The sequence below is a fragment of the Lactuca saligna genome, chromosome 5 (assembly GCF_052625555.1).
Source record: "Lactuca saligna cultivar CGN05327 chromosome 5, ASM5262555v1, whole genome shotgun sequence".
Classification (NCBI taxonomy): domain Eukaryota; kingdom Viridiplantae; phylum Streptophyta; class Magnoliopsida; order Asterales; family Asteraceae; genus Lactuca; species Lactuca saligna.
The window spans coordinates 280886036-280909397 of NC_136421.1; the positions used below are offsets into that span (position 1 = coordinate 280886036).

The 23362-nt window shown below is 34.1% G+C and overlaps 1 protein-coding gene across 1 annotated transcript; it reads right to left on the reverse strand.

Annotated features, from left to right (window-relative positions):
* Positions 1-12520: 12520 nt before the first annotated feature.
* Positions 12521-14654, reverse strand: LYC (lycopene cyclase). Its single transcript, XM_078996381.1, has 2 exons — positions 14533-14654; positions 12521-14398 (listed from the first exon to the last, which is right to left on the reverse strand). Exon 2 carries the CDS (start codon positions 14267-14269, stop codon positions 12752-12754), a length of 1518 nt encoding a protein of 505 aa, XP_078852507.1. The 5' UTR covers positions 14270-14398; positions 14533-14654; the 3' UTR covers positions 12521-12751.
* Positions 14655-23362: the final 8708 nt, after the last annotated feature.

Consider the following 23362-nt stretch of genomic DNA (forward strand, 5'->3'; position numbering starts at 1 on the left):
TTAACCCTCAATTAAGGCAATTAGTACCATAGTAGTCACTTATTACAAATACTACAGTATTTACACTTTACATACAACAATTACAAAAGGATAAAACTCCTGTTAATATATTATTACTACCTTTACTATGTGTCATATTCACATAATCAATGAGGTAGATTAGATTTAAATAATAATAGTTGTTCAAGGACTACTTTCAAAACAGTCGGGTCTTGGTAGAAGACTACTTTCAAAACAGTTAGGTCTTGGTAGAAGACTATTATTTTATACTAGTAGGAAATATGGGATTTTCTAGGGTTTTCAAATGTTTACAATTACTTACAAACATTTTCTTACTTATACAAACTTTTCTCCAAAAATTTACAAGTCTTTCCTTTACAGTTTTTACAAATCAAAGACACATTAATACTTATGAATTCACCAGCTTTATTGCTGATACTCGCTTTAAAAATAACTTGTATTCTCAAGTCACAAATAGACAGGTACGACGACCAGGTTTTGTGAAGACGAAGCAGTCAAGACTCGTCTATTATTTGGATGATTCATTATGTCGTTTTATACTATGAAAGAACACACATGTATTTAAAATTATACTATTAATGCAATTGATGATGTTGTTGCTTCTTTACTACTTTACATTGTTGTGATACATTACATGACGTCCTCCGCCCCAAAACATTTCCGCCGTTCTCGGTTTTGGGGTGTGACAAATGCCAAGTTCTTGCAAAAGATTCTTTAACCAAATGAGTTCCGCCGATGCATTAGCCAAAGCTTTGTATTCTGCCTCTATAGATGAACGAGAGACAGGTTTTTATTGGGTGGATCTCCATGATACAATATTAGTACCCAGGTAAAGTCTATAGGTTGTCGTGGACCTGCCTGCATCGTTCACTCCACCCCAATCGGAGTCAGAAAAGGCTGAAATTGTAAGTGAGGAGTTACAGTTAAGAAAGAGACCATAGTGAATGGTACCTTTTAAATATCGAAGTAAACGTTTTAGAGCTTGCCAATGAGATTGACGAGGAGTATGCATAAACTGAGAGAGTTTATTGATGGAAAAGGATATATTAGGGCGAGTGAAGGCTAGGTATTGAAGTGAGCAAACCAGTTTGCGATAGGGTGTAGCATCAACTGTAGGAGTAGAATCAATGGTTGTTAACGGTTCAGAAGTGCTAAGAGGTGTAGTTACTTCTTTTGCACCCTCCATGTGAAATTGACTAAGAACATCTTAGATGTGACGATGTTGTGACAGGAAGAGACCGGAGGGAGTTTGAATAACCTCAACGCCTAGGAAATGATGAAGCATACCCAGATCTTTTAAAGAGAACTTTGTGCTCAAGGTATTTATGAAGTAGTCAAGAAATTTAGCATCACTACCTGTAAGAACAATGTCATCGACATAGACTAGATAGTAACACGTAATGGTGTGTTTCTTGTAAATAAACAGAGATGCATCAACTAAGGATTTGACAAAACCAAAGTGTAAGAGAAAAGTTGTGAGCTCATTATACCAGGCTCGGGGAGCTTGTTTTAGACCATAGATCGATTTCTTGAGCTTGCAAATATGGTTTGGAAACTGAGGGTGAACGTACCCAGGAGGTTGAGTCATAAAGACTTCTTCATGAAGATTACCTTAGAGAAAAGCATTGTTAACATCTAGTTGACGTAGTGGCCAATTATTTGATAGAGCAATAGAAAGAACGGTACGAAATGTGACTGGTTTGGTTACCGGACTGAAGGTATCAAAGTAATCCTTGCCATATTGTTGCAAGAACCCTTTTGCAACTAAACGTGCTTTATATTTTTCAATAGATCCATCAGGTTTTCGTTTGATGCGAAACACCCACTTATAACCAATAGGAGTGTGAGAGGTCTTAAGAACAAGTTCCCAAGTGTGGTTTTGGAGAAGCGCATTGAACTCATCATCCATGGCATGTCTCCATTTTAGGTCTTTTAGAGCTTGGTGATGAGTAGATGGTTCAAGAGTAGATGGGATCGGGTGTAGTGTGGTGGAGTTTATGAGGTTGGGGTTGTAGTATTTGGAATTAGGCTTGCGGATTCAGGGAGGGCGAGAGGTATTTGAAGGTGGTGAGGGAGGTATTTGGGGAGAGGCTGGAGGTGTGGGAACTATATGGGGAGATGCGGGGGGGGGGGGTGGAGAAGTAGGTTCATCATTATGAGAAGAGAAATAGGTGATGTATCTGAAGTGGTAGAAAGAAAAGGAGAAGTTGTGGGTATAATGGGTGACAATGTAGGATCAGAGGAAGTAGGAAGAGTAGGTGATGGTGGGTTGATGTTTGATGAAGAAAAGGTGGAGAGGAAGTCATTTGTGGTGGGAAGACATAGAAAATTAGTGGTGGTGTCTAAGGAAGGAAAAATGTGTTCAACAAATTCAACATGTCGGGAATGTTAGAGGCGATTTGTGAGTGGATCATAGCATTTATAGGCAGATTTTGAAGATGAGTAACCAAGGAAAATGCATTTGGTAGATCGTGGGTGAAGTTTGGTTGGAGCATAAGGTCTTAACCAAAGAAAGCATAGACAACCAAATGGCTGTAATTTTGTGTAAGTTGGAGGGGTTTGGTTGAGTTTTTGATATAATGATTTTAAGGCAAGAATAGTGGTTGGTAAGCGGTTGATAATATGCACGGTTGTTTGAAAAGCATGGGACCAAAAGGTAAGAGGAAGTTTGGCATGGTGAAGGAGAGAAAGTTCGGTTTCCACAATGTGGCGATGGCATCGTTCTGCCACACCGTTCTGTTCTGGGGTATGAGACGGAGTGGTGAAGTGAGATATGCCCTGTTCTTTGAGGTAGGTTGTGAGAGCTATGTACTCGCCACCATTATCTGTGAAAAGTGAGACAAGGGAGGTGTTGTAATACTTTTCAGTTAAGGTTTTAAATTGAGGGAAGTGTGTAGAAACATTTGATTTATTTTTCATCGGGTATAACAAAGTATATTTGGAATAAAAATCAACAAAGATAACATAGTATGCATAGCCATCTGTTGAGTTTTGGACTGGACCCCATACATCAGAACAGATAAGCTCAAGTGGTTTAGATGCAGTGAACGAATTAACACCAAAGGGTAATCGATGACTTTTATTAATAAAACAAGAATCACAATGAAAAGAAACATCAGACACTTTATTCGACTCTAAATTTAATTTTTTGAGAAGCAACTTGAGAACTTTGATTGATGGATGGCCCAGCTTGTGATGCCAAGAGAGTAGAGCTCTAGAAGTTATTGTAGTGGTGTTTATTTGAGAATAACAACTTAGAGACTGAATGGCAGCATAATAGATATCATTGATGTTCACCCCCCCCCCCCCCCCCCGCATGAGACACGCCCCCGTGCGCAGATCCTTAACCACAAAATAGTTGGAAAAAAATTCAACAGAAACCCGATTAGTTTTGCAAAATTTGGCGACAGAAATAAGATTGTTGTGTAATTGAGGAACAAAAAGAGTATTTTGCAAATGTAATGGACGAGTTTGTGTGGGAATTGAAACATGACCAGTATGAGAGATGGGTAAACTGTTACCGTTTCCTAGCACAATTTCATCAGGCCCACCATATTCCAATAGAGTGTGGAACGAGGCAGGGTTGGAAGCAACATGGTGAGAAGCACCACTATCAAACATCCATGGTGGTGTTGATGAAGTAGAAGTAGCTACAGTGGTGTTAACCGTTGGAGGTGGTGCTGTCATAGAGATGGTAATATTGTTTTCTTTTAAGAATCTAGCCAGCTTCCTGCAATCATTAGTATCGTGACCTGGAATATTACAATATTGACAATAGGTAGAATTTCGATTACCACGTTGAGAGTAGTTGTTGCCATTGGAGGAGCCCTAGAGTCGATTTTGTTTGGATCCATAGTTGTTGTTGAACTTGTTGAAGTATCGATTATCTGTATTCTGTCTTGGAAGGAATCGATTTTGACTTTTCTGAGTGTTGTTGACCATAGCAATAAGTGTAGACTGAGATGTGTCTTTGAACATTCTCTCATGATCAACCAATTTATCAAACAGATCTGGAAAAGTGATAGTAGTCTCTCTTATTTTTAGGGTTGCCGAGATGTATGCATATTCTTCACCTAGTTGGCCCAAGATATGAACAATCAGATCTTCTTCATCTATCGGGCTTTGGGCTAAAGCCAATTCATTAGCAATGGACTTCATCTCATTAAGAAATTCAGCAACGGGACGAGATCCTCTTGGGTTGTTTGCGAGCCGAGACTTGAGGGAAATGATGCGCGATCGTGAGACGCTAACATATCTATCATTCAATCTATTGAAGGCTTGTCGAGATGTTTCAGCGGATGACATAATTGGTTGGATTGTGTCTGAGCAACTTCCAAGCATTGCACCAAGGAGAAACTGATCTTGACGGAACCATAGACGAATACTTTGGATTAGTTTGGTGACATCAGTGGCTAGTGTTTTTTATGGGGGTTCTTCTAACCCATCGATGAATTGATCAAGCCCTAAGCCGATAAGGGTAGCGAGAACTTGCTTTCGCCATACTGGAAAATTGGTGGCGGTAAGTTTAATTGGGAAGTGAGTTTGAGCTGTAACTTCAATGATTCATGACATTGCATATGAGAATTGAGAAGAAAGCAACAGTGAAAGAGAATATGCTTGTGCATCGAGAAGGGCTCAAAGGAGTTGTTAAAGCTCTGATACCATATAAAGGTATGAATCGATTTGAGAATTCATCACATATTCAATTAATAATAGATGCCTTATATAGACTATTTGTATAGTTGAGATACATCACATTTACAGGAGAGTTTATAGGAACTAATTTACACACATTTGGCTACATATTTACAATGTGCTAATAATGAATATACAGATTTATGTTTATGTTGAATGAGTAGGATCGGTAGACCCGGTATCCTTAATACTTGTTTGATATGTTCAAAATGGTAACTATGTTTTTTCGTACATGTTTGACCAATGAAATTATTTGATATGTTCAAAAGTAGGGAATTCTTTAGAAAAGTCTCAATATTTACGGAAAAGTTACACTTTAGTCCCAAGATTTTTCTTGAACGAAAAATCCTGAAAACCGGCAAAAATTTACAGATTGACCCTTTTTGACCGGTTGAAACCGGTAGCAAATTAATTTAGGACTATTTCGTAAACTAACCCAAAATATTGAGATTTTTCTATAAACAAAAAATATCAGGACTTTTCTACAAACAAAAATATTAGGACTTTTCAACAAACAAAACCCTTATTATTATTATTATTATTATTATTATTATTATTATTATTATTATTATTAAAAATATAAATAAGAATACTATTTTTTGAACTTGTTATTATTAATATTGTTACTAAAACATATAAATGCATTTAAATGAAAAAAATAATATTATTAATGACATTGTTTAAGGGTGGAGGTGGAGGAGATGGTGATACTTTTAGCATTGAAATCATGAATGTTTGTTTGTCTATTTTTACTTTGTATATGGTCATTTCACATTTGTTATTATTGTTTTCAATTCAGAATAATAATACTTAACAATTTAAAAGAAGTTGCATATTTGTAATATTGTTTATAAATAGTTTAAGGTAGAAGGATTTCTCACTTTGTATATAAAAATGTTTAAGGTAGACGGATTACTTTCCAAATCCAACAGATCTACTACAAACATCTACATAGGTAGCTCATATCAAAATTCAAAAGTATTAATTACAATATCCAGCTTTGCAACGAGCGGCAGTGGCAAGGCGAAACCTCTGCGACTTTGTGTTCGATAGGAACAACAGAGAAGGAAGAAAACGAGAGGAAAGGGGGGTCCAATGGCAGCCATCCGTCGCAGGTGAGGACCTCGGTGGTGTTTGCTCGAAGATCATGATGTTTCCTTGTTTTGGCAGTTCCAAATCAACCACAGGTAAAAATTTCTTTTGGGATTTTGTTTGTTTGTTTGATAGAAATCGTTGGGGGTGTTTGGGTTTGCTGGGAAATCAATGAAAATGAAGGGAATTTGGGTTGTTGATTCACTGGAAATGAAGAAGGAAGAAATTAGTTTTTTTTTGTTCTAGTAGCCTCTAGTTGCGTCAATTTCTGTTTCTTAGAAGTAGTGATTTGGGGGTTGTGTATGTTTTGTGCTTTGATCGACAGAACAAGAAGAAAACACCACACTAAAGTGTGTGGTCGTTGCAGAAGACGAAGAAGAAGGTGGAGGTGGGGTTGTCACAGCCGGCTGCTCCATCTAAAGGTAGAGATTTTTTTGTTGTTTTTATGATTCCTTTGTATAAATTGAGTTTGGATGGAAGGTTATAAGAATGTAAATCAATACTAGTATGGACATTCTTACTTCAAAGTAGAGCTGCATATTTTATTTAGACTCAATTTAGCGTTTCTTGTCTTTTGGGGTTTTAATACCCCCATCGTGTTAATACTTAAAAGCAAAGCTACATATTTTATTTAGATAACATTCTTCCTTCAAATTTATATATATTTTGCTCTACTAGAAAAGAACTAACTGCTTTTGCTTTCTTTATGTTTACTCTACCATATAATATGTTACAGCCATACCATATCAGGAGGCCAGGTGTATCCTGCCCAAGTGAATTTTTACTTGCATTTGGTATTTGACAATTACAGAATCTTGGAATAATGTTATTCATTTATGTAAAGGTTGATGTAGTATGAACAATTTATGTATGTTGCCCATCCGAAATTGAAAGTTGTTTTGATGCACACCAAGCGCTTGCTAAAATGCTTCAACTGAATGGTATTTCTTCGTTTATAGTATTCTATCAGAAAAGAATGTTTTTATGATAATCATGAACATATTCTGTTAGAATTCCCGAATTAATATAATTATTGGTAAATGAATTCCAATTCTATCAGAATGGAATCACGAATTCGAATTACGTTGGAATGGAATATGGATATTTTCTCACTAACTTATTCATTGGATTTGTTTCAACAGAAGCTAATGCTTGAAGAACGGACCACTAAATTTGAACGACGCCTCTTAGCAACATTATTCTTTTAGAATGTATTAGTGTCTTTGTTAGATTTTGATGTTTTTTTTTTTTCAAATTTGAAAGTTTTTTAGTTTTATTCTTGAACAATAAATTGAATTCTTTTGCAATTGTTACAAGTATTCTATAAGAATTAATGTAATTTTTGTTTTAATTCTTCAATTGATGGTTCGAGAATTTTGTTATTCTACAAAAAAAAAAAAAAAAATTAAAGTCATGATCAAGAAATATGTTCGAGAATATTTTTATTATTTTATGGTTTAAGAATATTTTTATTTTTGAACATACTCAAACATATTCTGTCAGAATGTCCGAATTAAAAACCTTATAATTCATAAAATCAGATTTTTAAAATTAATAAAATCTATGATCCCTTAAAATATGCAAATTTCCTTTATTAAATATATGTTAATTGACTAAAATACCCTTCTAGTTAAATTAGATGGTATTTTTCCATTATATTTAATTCAATAATACGTATTAATCACTTTCTTAAAATAAGTAAAATGATTGGTTCACATTTATGCATACAATAATAGTAGGTTGTAAAAAACGCTCGACGTTAGCTAGTCGGTAGACTGGGGTCAAGGGATTAATCGGCTAGTCGGAGATTTATCGGGGACCATTAATTGCTAATTTGTTGAATTTTAAAAAATTAAATGTAACTAATATCATATCAAAGTTCGTAAATACCACCAATATGAAAACAAAATAGGTTAATATGATGAATACAGCACTAATCATGCCTCAAATAGTTTCCATTGAAATAAAACTTCTTCAAAATGTTAAAATTACATCGTTTTATAATGTTTCACTCATTATGTATATAGGGATTAATCATTAGGCGCCCTCTAATCGGTCGAGTAGCGCCTAGGGATTAATCGGAGATTAATCGGGACCTAGTTGGGATTTTTACAACAGTTTATAGCACAATAATTACTTTGAATATAATAACCTAAGCATATATATATATATATATATATATATATATATATACATACATACATATATATATATATATATATATATATACACACACACACACACACTAGTTGTGAGACCCATTTATTACATGAGTTTATTTTAAAAATAAAAGGTTAAATATGAAGGTCTAAGTATTTTAAAATTTTGAATTTATAAAAAATGTGAAAAATATTAAATTATTAAAATTAAAATGTTTTATTCTATTTTCAATTTAAACAAATAACTTAGATAAATAAACAAAAGAAATTAATGGGCTTTATTTTATGAAATTTGAAATTAGAAGGTAAGTTCATTATTGAAATTGATATTCATTTATTGCAAAATGTTATGTTTATACTACGTGAAATATAATAAAATGGAAAAAGCCATAAAATGATAAGTGAAAAAAAATTAATTTAAAATAATCACAAAATGACATGTAGAAAAATAAAAGAGAGTATGGCATGTGACAAAAATATATTTCTTTATTAAAGTAGAGTAGTTTATAATACGCAGGAACCACGGTTGTAAAATTAATTAAACTTTCAAAGTAAAAACTCAAAATTATTAATCAACTCTTAAATAAATTATTAATTAAGATATATTTTTAGTTATATAAAATTATAATCGTTGATTTAAATAAATACGTGAAATTATGTTAATTTTAATTTAACTGTTATTCTAATGTTATTAATTTAATTTAATTAGAGTAGAAAATTTAAAATTTAAAATTTAAAATGGAGAATCGTTAACAAGCGACATGACATTAATTATAAAACTTAATATGATAAAACATGACAAAACGAGAATAAAACTATTTTTTATTCGAACATATATATATATATATATATATATATATATATATATATATATATATATATATATATATATATATATATATATCAAGGTTGTAAAAAACGTTCGATGTTAGCTCGTCGGTAGATTGGGGTCAAGAGATTAATCGGCTAGGAGGTGATTTATCGGGGGATTAATCGGGGATCATTAATTGCTAATTTATTGAATTTTAAAAAATTAAATATGATTAATATCATATCAAGGTTCGTAAATAGCACTAATAACATAACAAAATAGGTTAATATGATTAATACAACACTAATCATGCCTCAAATAGTTTCCATTTAAATAAAACTTCTTCAAAATGTTAAAATTTCATCGTTTTATAATGTTTCACTCATTATGTATATAGTGATTAATCACAAGGCGACCTCTAATCGGTCGAGTAGCACCTAAGGATTAATCGGAGATTAATCGGGACCTAGTTGGGATTTTTACATCAATGATATATATATATATATATATATATATATATATATATATATATATATATATATATATATATATATATATATATATATATATATATATATATACTCATAAACAACCTAATTTTTAAACAAAATGGTCTCACATTTAGAATCCCCTCCACACGTGGACTAAATGGAATAAAATATACAAAGATAAGGATATGGTAGGTATGTGATGTTTAGTATTTTATTTTATATTAGTTAAAATCTTTTATGTTTAATGATTAGTATTTGAGTAAATTACACAGAGGGTTTTTTAACTTAAAATTTTTCTCGGGTATGCTCCTTGTGAAACTTTTTTTTCCTAAGACGGTCGCTACGGAACAAACCATGCTCACAAAAGATACTTATCATTAACTTTGTCAACAGATTTTGTTAAGTAGTTGTAAATGATGAAAATAACCTTTGTTCTTTGTATACAAATGATATATATATATATATATATATATATATATATATATATATATATATATATATATATATATATATCACATCCTTAGCTTAGGCATCAACAGTAGATCCACTAGAGATCCAACAACATAAGCGATGGGGATATGCTCCCTGTTTATTGTCTGATCGGAGAAGCGGAAAAAGAAACACAAATGGAAAGCAGCGATCAGGAAGCTCCGGTGGTCAAGCAGATCGCGAGGTGGAACAATCGACCTCCGATGACCCTTTGTGGTTCTTTTCTCGTCGTCGGCGACCACCAATCGAGGGGAAAAGGAAGCAGTTGAATTGAAGGGTCAAGGAGCCGCTTAGAAAATGTAAAGAATGGTCACTAGTGGTTCTGTCAATAATAGTAGGAAGAGGGAAAGGTGGCAGTTGGTGGTTTTCGCATCAACGATGGTGCTGGAAAAGGGTTGCTCCGCCGGCTCCATCATCGGTTCTTCTTTCTTTACATGACAATAGAACGCATGGAGAAGGGGAGGCAGGGATCGAATACAATAGAAACATAGGGTGTTTGGGGTGATGCTACTCGATTGGACAAGGAGGTGGAGGGGGCAAAATCAGAGGCTACAACCTCCTTTCTTCTGATTCGTTTTTCCAGCGACCAAGCCTTTCGATAGGGTTGTAGAGATCGATGAGGACAACAACAAACATAGGAGGTGTGTGTGGAGCTGGATTGCGACAGAAAGAGGAAGGAAGGGGCAGTTCCGGTGGCTGGCAGTCGGTGGGGAAGAAAAAGGGGAAGGGAGAGAGATGAGGGTAGAGAGAGGGGGGCTCATTTTTATTTCAAATTAACAACATATTAAAATAAATATAAAAAATAAAAACAAAAGTATTTTTATCTTTTCACATATACTTAAAAGGATCTTTTAACAAAGTTGGCCATTAGGGCTTTTTGTATGCAAGGTTTGCTCCGTTGGTACCATGTTAGGGAAAAAAGTTTTATAAGGATCATAATAGGGAAAAACAATAAAGCTAAAGGACCGTCTGTGTAATTTATTCTTAGTATTTTATTTTTCATAAGATATAGAACAAATTACTAAAATCGTCTATGTGGTTTGCAACTATTGCCCTTATACTTCTTTTTTAGTTTGTTTTTTTTTTTATTATTTGTTTTTTATTTATTGTACATAGATTATAAATTAAGTGATTTATGAATAAGTAGGATCCACTCCCACCACCACCATCTTGCTAAAGGAACCGACAACAACCATCCTTTTTACCTCCGACAACCACCACCCTTCACCTTCGGAACCCATCACATGTATACGTATTTTGAGTTCTAGAAACAACCAGACACCAAAATTATAAACAAACCAAACCACTAAAATCAAACATTAAACGACAAACATGAGTTCCAGATAGTGAAATCGATATCAAAACCAATTTTGTTTTCTTATTCAAAATTTGAAAATCAAACCAAACTCCAAAATCAAGAACAAAACCAATCAAACACCAACTTGAGTTCAAGAGATGAAAATCGAAAGTAGTTGTGTCCTTATTTCGAATTTCAGAAATCCAAATCAAACCAAGGATCAATCTGCAAAGTTGGGGATGTAAACACACAAAGGCACTTTGATTTGCAGAGTTGGGGTAGATGCGAAGCAGAGTAAACGTCGGTGGTTGTTGCTAACAATTCCGACGAGAGGAGGAAGAGGAGAAGCTAAGGCTCACACACAAAAGCATCTAACCTCAAAACATAATTTAACATCATACCTGAAAATCAAATAACCCTTCTGATCCGAATGACTTGAGGTGCAGGTTCGATGTCGGGTTTCGAGGTGCAAAACTTCGACGACGACTTTAGAGATGCAGAACTACGACGGCTTTAGAGGTACGAACCAACAAAGATTCTAATGGGTGGATTTTATAGTTAAGTTTACAGAAGAGAGTGAGAGAGAAAGATATCAGGTCTAGAAAGAGTGTGCGTCGGACCTGGAGTGGTCATCGGACCTAGGTTCACCAGACTTGGAGTCATCGTCGGCAAGGGGGAAGTAATGGTCGCCAGTTTGAAGAAAGTAAGAGAAGAAAATGTGAAAGAGGGATGGAGAACGACTCTTTATTTTAGGGGTGGGCCACATATCCACATTTTTTCTATATTTAATAAATGTAAAAAAAAAAATTTTAAAAAAAGTATATGGGCAATATAATCTTTTCATCTTTGCAAGGGATCAAATACACAATAAAATCAAAACATAGGGACTATCCGAGAAAAATATATATATATATATATATTAATTTTTTAACTCACAAGGCTTACGCCTCATGAGGCAGCAGGAAAACGCCTCAAGCCTCGATTCCATTCTTTTAAACCTTGGCCACAATCAATCATTTTTTTGAAAATCCTACAATCCCAAAAAAAGGGGAATAAACAGTTACACAGATTATAAAGCTAGACCCACAAACAAATGAAATGAACTTTCATAGTCACATGTTGTCGAACACTTGAAGTGTGGTTCCGTATGTCAATATGTGCCAATCACCAATGAAGACCCTAATAACCCCGTCCAGAAAAAGCTACCCATATCTTGTGATATTCAATCCGACAATCTTTCTCTAAATTCATTGTGTACATCTTTCAGGTATTGTGTGTTCCGATAAGAGACAAAAATACCTTAAACTCAAATCCTGGGAGTTTGTGTTTGCACATCCACAAACAAATACTTTTGGTGCAAATTGGTATAAAATATCAAACATAACCCGATTGGATGCTTAGTAGATACAATTCTGCATCATTTCTACCCGAGTTCAATGCATATCAAACGCAATACACCACATCATGTATAATCATAAATTCATAATAGAAGACTGATGCACGATTGTGATGCAAAAGGGTTTTAAATTACAAGATATGTGGAAAAATAATATGACATTGACGTATAAACTATAACTATACTGTATCAAAATGTCAATTTCCATGACAAATTGAGAGAAATCCATGCTAATCAACTGAAACATACAATAATCATCATATCCAGAGAACAACAAAAAGCTTACAAGCATCTTAATTTCTATTCTCGATCTTGAACCAAGTTGTTGATCATCGTTCCCAATGGTAAAGTTCCATTCACCATCATGTCCAATCTACAAGTATTAGAAGCACGACCGAAAAGAGAAACCCCAAAAGTCATTAACTCAGGCAGAAACAATCGTGATGACAAAAACCCATGCCAATAACGAGGTTCAAGATCAAAAAACGCATCAAAAAACCTTCGTGTCCCTTCCAAATCAAGCTTAAGCAAGAGATCCATACCAAAACAAAAAAACTCTCTTTGTCTTCTCCGCTCAATTGGCCACAAATCCCGCCAAATCCCAGCAGATAAATCCGTCCCCGACACCGTTTTTTCAGAATTAAGATAATGAATTATCGATTTTGCAACAATCGGGGCGGCAGCTAGGGTTCTAGCCACCATGTATCCGGTGGAAGGATGCACCATGCCGGCGGTGCCGCCTATTCCAAGAACTCTTTGAGGGAGGACCGGGAGCGGCCCACCCATCGGAATAACACACCGTTCATCTTCTTCGATGCTTTTCACTTTTATACCCAAATGCTTTAACCTACACACCATTCGTTCTTGAATATCTTCAAATTTTAACCCTGGTCGAGCCACGAGTGAAGTTTCTTCAAGAAAGATCCGATTTGATGAAAACGGCATCGCGTAAAGGAAAGTTGGGATTTTTGAATTCCGTTCTTTGATTTCGGGATTGTTGTTGAGATGTGAATCTCTCCAATCCATGAAGAGCATTTTGTCAACATCAAAAGGGTGTTCTTCTACTTCTGCTAGAATCCCATATGCGACTTGGTATCCTGGATTGTAAGGCTTGTCGTATTGTACCAAAGATCTTGAAAAACCAGTTGCATCGAGGACTAATGTGGCTTGAATGGTGACACCATCGTTGCAGATTAACAAAGATTTAAGTTCTTCATGAATGACTTTGATTACCTTCGCTTGATGAAACTTGACTCCATTTGATATGCATTTCTTTAACATCTTTGATTTGAGTTGTTTCCGGTTAACTCTTCCGTAAGGTCTACCGAGATTCTTGGGTGAATTTTCGTTGATGTAAACAACGGCGCTTGACCAGGTGGTGTCGAGGCAATCTAGCAAATCCATGGCCTCAAATTCATCGACCCAAACACCATAATTGTTGGGCCATATCTGTTGAGGTGAAGGGTCAATCGAGCAAACGGTGAGCCCGGCATCGGAAACTTGTTGGGCAACCGCAAGGCCCGACGGGCCACCGCCGACCACCACAAGATCCACCACCAGACCCTTTGAAGGATCGTAGAGAGGAAGCTCGAAATCGAGGAGTTCTTTCTTGATTTCGGGAACGAGTTCTAGAAGAGCACTACTACTGGCCTTAACACAACAACCTCCATGACCCCATTTCAAATGGGGTTTCTTAGGGAAAAATCTAGTTTCATGAATTTGAGACTTGGATGAACTCAAAGTGGTTGCGTTTCCTGCAAATCTGTTGATTGCGTGGAGAAATTCGAACGAACTGTGAGTCCTCAACAAAGAATCCATGGAACACCCAGATGGAATTGCGGTAATTTACGATGTTCTTTCAACTAAAAACTACGTATCATTCAAAACATACCAAGAATCCGAGAACCCCTAAAATTCTATAGCAAATTTATGAACTTTTAGCAGTAACTGATTCAAGAAAGCTAAAATCGGGTTAGAAATGGAGATATTTGGATAGAATTGAAATGGGTTTGTAGTGAATCATACAATAAAACTCATCTAAAAGTCGATGAATTGAAAGGAAGAAAGAAGGAAAGACTTACGACGAGTGGAGGTAGGAAAGGAGAGGTGTTGAAAGATATCATCTTTTCTGGGAGATGGATAAAGAAGGAAACAAGTGAGAATCATGTGGTATGGCCTTGCTTGGCCTCGGCGACATGAAAGAAATACAACGAAAATGACCACTAATTAAATATAACAACTTGGTTGTATATTTTGTAAATTATTAAAATGTAATTAAGTTTGAAATGGGTGAGGAATGAAAATCGACCGAAAAATCAAACTAGAAACCATAACCAATGGGTTGGGTTTGAATTTTTCGAAAACCAAAACAATTGGGAATATGACTTATGAAGATAATTAACTTTTCGGTATGTTCACATCTGGGTAACTATCTTTTTTTGTTGTACACATTTAGGTAACAAACTTATTGGAAATGTTCACATATAACAATTATGACCTGCTATAGCAGGTTAAATCCTAGATGTAAACGTTTTCAACAAGTTCGTTACCTAGATGTGTACAAAAAAATAGTTACCTAAATATGAACAAAAAGACACGAATGGTCCCTATGGTTTAGAGTATTTTGTGTTTTTGGTCCCTAACTTATTTTTTTTTAAATTTGGATGGTCCTTATTGTTTATTTTTGTTGCGCGTTTGGTTCCTGTCTTACCTAATGAGACTATTGTGCCTTATTAATTTATTTTTAATTAATTTTCTTATTTATCTATTTATTTTTTGTATATTTAAAAAAATTAATAGACCACCCTACTGTTTATTTTTTAATTAATTTATTTTTTTAACTCGGAAGGGTTCTACTGTTTATTTTTGTTACGCGTTTGGTTCATGTCTTACCTAAAAAGACTATTTTGCCCTTATTAATTGTTTTTAATTAATTTTCTTATTTATATATTTATTTTTTATATATTTAAAAAAATTAATATACCCCACATATCTATATCTCCTCACCGTAATCCTGAAACCACATTTGAAAATTTTAATTTGAGTCTTACCGGTCACCTTCTCATCTCTTATCCTCCCCAACTTTTATTTCTTTTCCATTTTTAGTAACATCGACGTCTTCACCATTCTTCTTTTTTTGGTACTTCAACTCTAGCGAACCAACACCATAACCTACAGTCTCTTCATCATTAGTGGGTTGTGGCATTGATTCGACAGAGTTAAAGGACCGAAAAAAGAAGTGACGATGAAGACGTCGATATCACTAAAAATGGAAAATAAATAGAAGCTGAGAAGGATGAGAGACGGGATGGTGAGGAGATACATATATGTGGGGTCTACTATTTTTTCTTAAATACATAAAGTATAAGTACATAAACAAGAAAATTATTTAAAAAAATAAATTAATAAGGGCACAATAGTCTTTTTAGGTAAGACATAGACCAAGCTCGTAACAAAATTAAACAATAGGGACCATCCGAGTTAAAAAAATAAATTAATTAAAAAATAAATAGTAGGGATCATCCGAGGAGATACAAATATGTGTGGTCTATTAAATTTTTTTTAAATATGTAAAAAATAAATACATAAATAAGAAAATTAATTAAAAAATAAATTAATAAGGGCACAATAGTCTTTTTAGGTAAGACAGGGACCAAACGCGCAACAAAAATAAATAGTAGGAACCATCCAAGTTAAAAAAATAAGTTAGGGACCAAAAATACAAATTCCCCCAAACTACAGGGACCATTCGTGTAATTTAATTTTTACTTTTGGTTTTGTTCATATTTGGGTAACTATTTTTTTTTTACACATCTAGGTAACGAACTTGTTGAAAGCGTTTACATCTAGGATTTAACCTGCTATAGCAGGTCATAATGGTTATATGTGAACACTTCCAACAAGTTTGTTACCCAAATGTGTACAAAAAAAAGATAGTTACCCAGATGTGAACATACCGAAAAGTTAATTACCTTCATAAGTCATATTCCCAAAACAATTTGGTTCGATTTGGTTGTCCCGGGTAAAAAGCCAAAGGCAAAATCCACCCATAAACCATTTTTTATATTGATTTTTAATATATTTATATTTATTATACACCACATTACTCATTTGTTTCAAACATCAAATTTTCGTTCCGGCTTATTAGTCCACAAAGTTTTAGTGGCATTAAATTTTAATCGTTTGATCTTTTTTTATGTTTGTAGAATCCGTACTCTATATTTTAGTATATTTACATTTGACCCAATACCATTTATAGCAACATATTTCCAATGGGTTTGAACTCGAAAATCCATAAAACCAAACCGAAAACCGACCCATGCCGAAACTGAACTCATCTGGGTTTAAAAAACGAAAAAAACAACCTTCAACATTTTGGTTCAGTTTTAGCCAAAAACCTATCAAAATCGACTCATTCTTATCCCTACTTAATATATAATACTATATTTTTTGGGACAGTTTAACAACTTACATGTAAGGAATCAAAATAACAAACAACAATGACATCTTAATTAAAGATGATGGGAAACATGCTCAATATCATTTGATTTAATAGTTGAATCAGCCCTTGTTGTTTGAAAAAACCCTCCACTTCAATTGGTATTTTTTTCACGAAAAGCAGACATGAGATAACAAATCCAGTGTAAAAGATGATAATCATAGAAACCATAGTTAGAATAATGTGTTTAATCATTTTTTCCATAATACATTATATTACAAAATTGTTGGTTTATGATAGTTATTTACAAATTAGCAACAAAAGCAAAAAAAAACAAAAAAACAAAAACAAAACAAAAACAAAAACAAAAACAAAACAAAAAAAACAAAAACACAAAAACAAAAACAAAAACAAAAAAAAAAAAAAAAAAAAAAAAAAAAAAAAAAACTTTTGAACCATCATAACGCTCCAATGATCATGTTCAATAAATTTTTAGTAACAAAAACTGTAACGTCTCAAAAGCAATGACAATATTCGATTTTAAATTAATAAATCGTTAATACATAACATTTCCATAAAATCATGGTAATCAAGATTTATCAAAACATCATCATCAAATCAAAGTAAGTCATAAATACAGAAACATGTGGTGTGTGCTCTGCAATCATTCCGAACTCTTCTATTTGAAAATGAAGCACATGAAACATAAACTGGAAATCGTAAGCACAAAACTTAGTGAGTCCCCCAAGATACCACATACTATACATACATAAATCAAATACTAGGCCCCCGCCCTCCGTCGGACCTCACCCGGTCTCGAGTCCCACTCGGCCTCGGGCCCCGCTCGGATTACAGATTTGTCGATCACAGGGCCCCGCTCGGGCCTTGCCCAATACACTCATAATCATATAAACATATTGTTGGATTAATGTCTAAGTCCATAACTATAATTGGTAAGACTTGACCCGACCCGGCATGGTCCATTTGGGTTGCATACCATCATGCACTTGGATAGACTATAATGAGAGAAATAAGACACTTATGGTTATTAATATATTATAAGTTCTAGTATATTAATAATAAGAATAATAAGATTATTTAATTAGTATTGATCAAGAGTTAATCTAGGATTAATTAAGTGATCAAAAGAAGACTAATTAAATATATGGGTTGATTGTGTAAATCATCCATACTTATATAGTGGGCTAATGCTCCATGGATAATCAAGTTGGGCTAAAACCCATAGGATGGTCCATGGATGCTCCATGGTGTATTTGAACCCATGGATCCAAGAAAATGGAAAGCCATGACAATTAAGGATTTACCCTAATTATAACACTATATAAAGATCTTATTCTTGACAAAAATCGGCCACTAGAGAGAGTGTAAAAAAGGGCTAGCCGATTTCATGAAGTGTAGAACTCTCTCAAGTTATTCTAAGTGTTTTGATGATTGTGATTCCATTTGAGGCTTCCACACTATTGGGCTAGGCACTCAAGCTTCATGAAGACTTTCTACATCAAAGAGGTATGTATTCTATCTTGTTACACTCCTTGTTTTGTATGCTAGATTAGGATAATGCCTTGGATGTTCTTATTTGCATGTATAATAGAGAAAACATATATCCAAGGTATTTAGGGTTGCATGTAAACTTAGGAGTGTTAGAATGCTCAAAACCCAATAGTGGTATCAGAGCCTAGGCTTGTTTTCTTGTTATACCTGCAAAACTGCTTAAAAAATCGAAAGTGTTGCTGTTTGATCATCAGACTCGGCGAGTCCATCAAGGGACTTGGCGAGTCCATGCCTAAAAATTGATCAAAACGATCTAACTCCCCGAGTCGGTTCATGCACTCGACGAGTTGGACCCCAGATAGCATATTTTCGAGGTTTTTGGCTAGAAATGGACTAGGAACATTACCCTAAGTTGTTTTTGAACTTATAAACTTGTTTTTAATGTGGTAATGTTCATGCTAATCCATTTTCAAAGATAATTGTCAATAGATTCATGTTTTGTATTAGTTTAAAGTGTTACTCTAATTACATGAAAAAAGTTTGATTTGAATTATCTTGTTCTTATGAGTTGCTTAGATTAATAGAAAAGTTAATTGAAATAGTTGCTTTCAATCCATTTTAATCCAAGAGTTGAGTATAAAATGTGTTTGTGTAACTTGTCCTCAAGTTACATGAAGAGTCACATTAAAGACTCATAAAACTCATAAAAGTTGGTAATGGTTACAAAATGAGGAGTCTTGTGTCATTGAATATTTTATTTATGACTCCATAACTTGTCCTCAAGTTATAAGTTATGGAAGTTCAAGAGTCACTTCATTAATAAATAAAGTGTAACCTTAATTAATTCCATAAGTTATAAAAAATAAAGAAAAGTTAATTCTCTTATTAGGTTAAAGTCTTCCATAAGTTATGGAACTTGAAGAGTTTTTTGGATTAAAACTACTTTAAACACATAAGTTATGGAATTAATTAGTTTTGAATAGTTTCTAAACTTGCCCTCAAGTTTTGGAATTTGAAAAGTTTTCTCTTATGAATACTTTAGTTCCAAGTTAGCCCTTAGAACTCTAAAGAGTTAAAATTCAACACTTATACTATTTATAACATTAATGGTTAATTATTATATATATGTATAAGAACAAGTCGTTTTACCGTTAGTAGGCTTCATTCACGAAACCGGTCTATAAGGTGGGTATAAGGTTGTTGCCTATAAAATGGCGACTTAATGGGTGTATACTCTCACCCACCGCTTGCTTGACTGGTGGAGGATCGTTAGCCGAACGGGTAGGACAATGACTTTAAATTCTCCCTTCACTAAAAGTATTAATGATAAATACTAAGTAACTAAAATCTTAATAATTCCCAATCTTAGTTACTTTAGGAAAAATGTGAATTTGGTGCTAGCCCATGGAATTCACACTTTGTACCTTACCAAGTCGTTGGTGGAGCGTGTGTGGTTAACCGGCACACTAACTTGGACTAGTAAGGACCACGAAGGGTGACTTAATGTTTGTCATAGATCAATGGAGCGTGTGTGGTTAACCGGCACATTGATTAGGTGATAATATTAAGGGTACCAAGTGAATTGGTATGGTTATTCACACCTTGTTTTGTGATCCTCGACATCCCAGTCACAAAATTTGAGAGGGCACACTCGAGATTGAAACATGCCATTGAAAAGTTCAATGAATCTCAAAAGATCTAGGAATTTCAAATCCAATTAAAACCTAATAAATTATTTCGTTTTTCATGGTGTCCCTCTTCCAAATTATAAAATATTGTGTTGGTTCCTAGCCTTAATATTTCATATTGGGTGTCATATTAAGGACTTTAAATCGACTATCTTGAATATCTCCCAAAACATGTCTGGTTTAGACATTTATGATCTTCCCAAATCTCTTGAAGATGATGTTCCTCAACATCATGCTTCACTTCCTCTATCTCCTCCAATTATTCTCCCTACCCCACAAGTTCTTGAAAAAGTTTAAGGTCACTCGAGCCCTATTGGCAAGTAAAGGTCTTGGTGTGGTCACATCTTGGAGATGTAGTCACATATTGACAAGCCGGGAGAGTTGGGTGTCAAAGTCTTGAGAAAGTTGGTGGTTCAATCACTTTCTAAGTCACATAGTGAGTTCTTTTGGAACACCTATGAAAAAGACTATGACAAGACCCTTAATGATTTTATCTATTTGTTAAGATCAACTTCCTCAAAACTTGATGGACATTGACAATAGTGACACAGGAAATCCAGAAAAGCATTCTCTTCCCAATGGAAAGGGACCAGCCATAGTCAACTCGGTTGACCAAATGGTAAAGAGAAAAACTAAGTATGTGATAGTCCCGTGTACCATTATCAAAGGGTCCATATGTTTATATTGCCAAAGAAAGGGGCATTGGTTGCAAAGCTACCATAATTTACCTAAGGATGTTAAAGTCGATAAGTTTGACTCTACTTCAGGTAAAGTCCACTATCTAACTCTGCTAAGTTTCTATTCTGTGATTCTTATTACATAATGTGAATGGGTCACATGGTGATGTTTTAAGAATCAAAGAAAAGGTAAAGAAACTTAAAGAAAGAATATGCTGAATCTGATCGCGTAGATGGATTTCTATCGCGTAGTTTGAAGATCGGATTCTTGAGCTACTTCTTAGGAGTTATAATATATTGCTTATGAATAGATAACAACAAAGTTTTCATGTGGATTGTAAGGATAAGTTTTTCCGCAAAGTTTAAAAAAAAGAAAAAAAAAGGTTTTTTAATTTTATTTATTTTAATATATATATATATATATATATATATATATATATATATATATATATATATATATATATATATATATATATATCCTTACAGTGGCATCTGTGGAAAATTGTTGCTTATATGTTTCCAGTAATAGCAATATTGGAAAGTGGATTTGATTCTTTCATTTGTGGTAGTGTCTGAATTTACCAAATGAAGAAAGTTTTTCATCACCCAAGTTTCAATTGGACAGAAACTTGGAATCATACAAGTTGTATTGTATGATGAATGAGAATTTTCATCTTTGAAAAATTAAGACTAATTCTTTGATCACATGTATATGCGAGTCAATTGAAGGACTAAGGAATTAGGTACACTAGGTGTGCACTGGTCAAGGTCCACCACAAAGATTGATTTTTCATGATTTACTAAAGATTAGTAAATATGATTATACTTATAAGGTTAAGTATAACTCTGTAACATTGAAAAGGTTCCAATGTATGGCAGAGCGAATAAGAATAATCAAATTAGGCAGAAGGATAAAAGTTTCTCAAATCTGAAAAGATGGGAGAGTACTTTAGTATCAGTTTTATGATCATCTTAATGATATAGAAACCATATCACAAATTCATACTCTAAGGACGTCTTAGTGCATTGTTATGGCTAAGAAGAGAGGTCATGAATTGTTGGATTGGTTAAGATCAAGGAGATGAGTCATACTTCGTTCCAAAACAATTCTTAGAGTCATACTCCAAGATTGTAACATTGAGTGACATAAAGTAAGGTTTAAAACACTTATCAAATGTAGTGTGAAATGTTTCTACTCTTGTACATTTGAGATTGGTAAGTTGTGATGTCTTGGATGAGACAAAGACCAACTAAGACCAATTGTGTGAGGTGTTAGTTTTGATAAGAATCCGCACTATCCCTTGAATATTTGTTTTGTCAAGGAATGGTTCTTGACTAGGAAAACTTATATGTCAAGGGGACAGTGGGAGCCTTAAAGATCCTGAAAGAGTTTCAAGATTTAATCAAGAGTAAAACCTGTAATTTATCACTAGCACACAACTTAAGGTTTGCAACCTATCGTGTTGACATAATTCTTATTTCTGTACCTACTTCAAATAAGTTGAATTTGCATGTGAGTTATCAGAGTTCAACTTGGAAGCATTGGTGGGCCTCGTGCTACCAAGGTGACAAGAAACTAAGATTGAACAAGTTCAATCCGGATGAGTTTGAATTTGTCACTAACCTTATCTTGTGATTATGGTTTTGACAAATTCACATGGATAGGAACTCATACACTATAAAATCTAAGTCTCATAAGGTTTCTCTCCGATTCATGAAAATGATGGTGAGGAAACGCTTTCACTAAGTAGATTTTACGTAGATAGCAATTGTGTTATTTGCATTTTCAAAAGTCGTTAGTGGAGCGCGTGTGGTTAACCGGCACGCTAACATGGACTTGTGAGAAATGGCAAATGCCTAAGCAATTGAGACTATGATTACGGCATCCCTTTTCATAGTTCTGAAAATTGTTTAGACACACATGTGAGCTATCTAAGAAAGGGTGTATGAATCTAAATTTCAGAAGTCCAGCAGATTTCTGGAAATATGTCAGAGCTAGTGGGAGCATAAGTGTTATGTTGATAATCATCATGTTAGTGGGAGCATGATTATTATGATTAGTATTGCAAGCTAGCAATGTTAATTATAGAAAACAAAGTTTCAATTCGTGAAGTTGCAGGGGTTGAAAGGTTGTTTTGCTATAATTAAGGGAGAGGAAATTATACTTCATGTCAATTCTAAAGCTTAGATTGAGATTTTAATCATCTTTAGTCAAGAATATATATGAATTTTGTGTTGGAATGGTTCAACTTGAAGAAATTCTATATATATTGCGTTTTCAAATTTGATTATGATTACGACATCCCTCTTCATAGTTAAATTTTGAAAAACATGGCAAATAAAAAATATTGTAGCAAAAGACTTGTCTAGTATCATGTCTTTATGTCAAACATCATGAATCGTGTCCCATATGCTTCGGATATAGGGTCGATTGCATGTGCTATAATATTCATCCTTTCTAAATTTTTCCAAATGCTTAAGGCATTTAGAAGGGAAAAGTCTAGAACTGGATATGACTAAAGTGATTAAACAATTGTCGAGGACAATCTAAGGTTTACCAAAGATTGGTTTCTCAAGGACAATTGGAAGTATAGTG

Excerpts from the sequence above, each read along its gene's own strand:
- LYC (XM_078996381.1), bottom strand. The coding sequence starts at position 14,269 with ATGGATTCTTTGTTGAGGACTCACAGTTCGTTCGAATTTCTCCACGCA.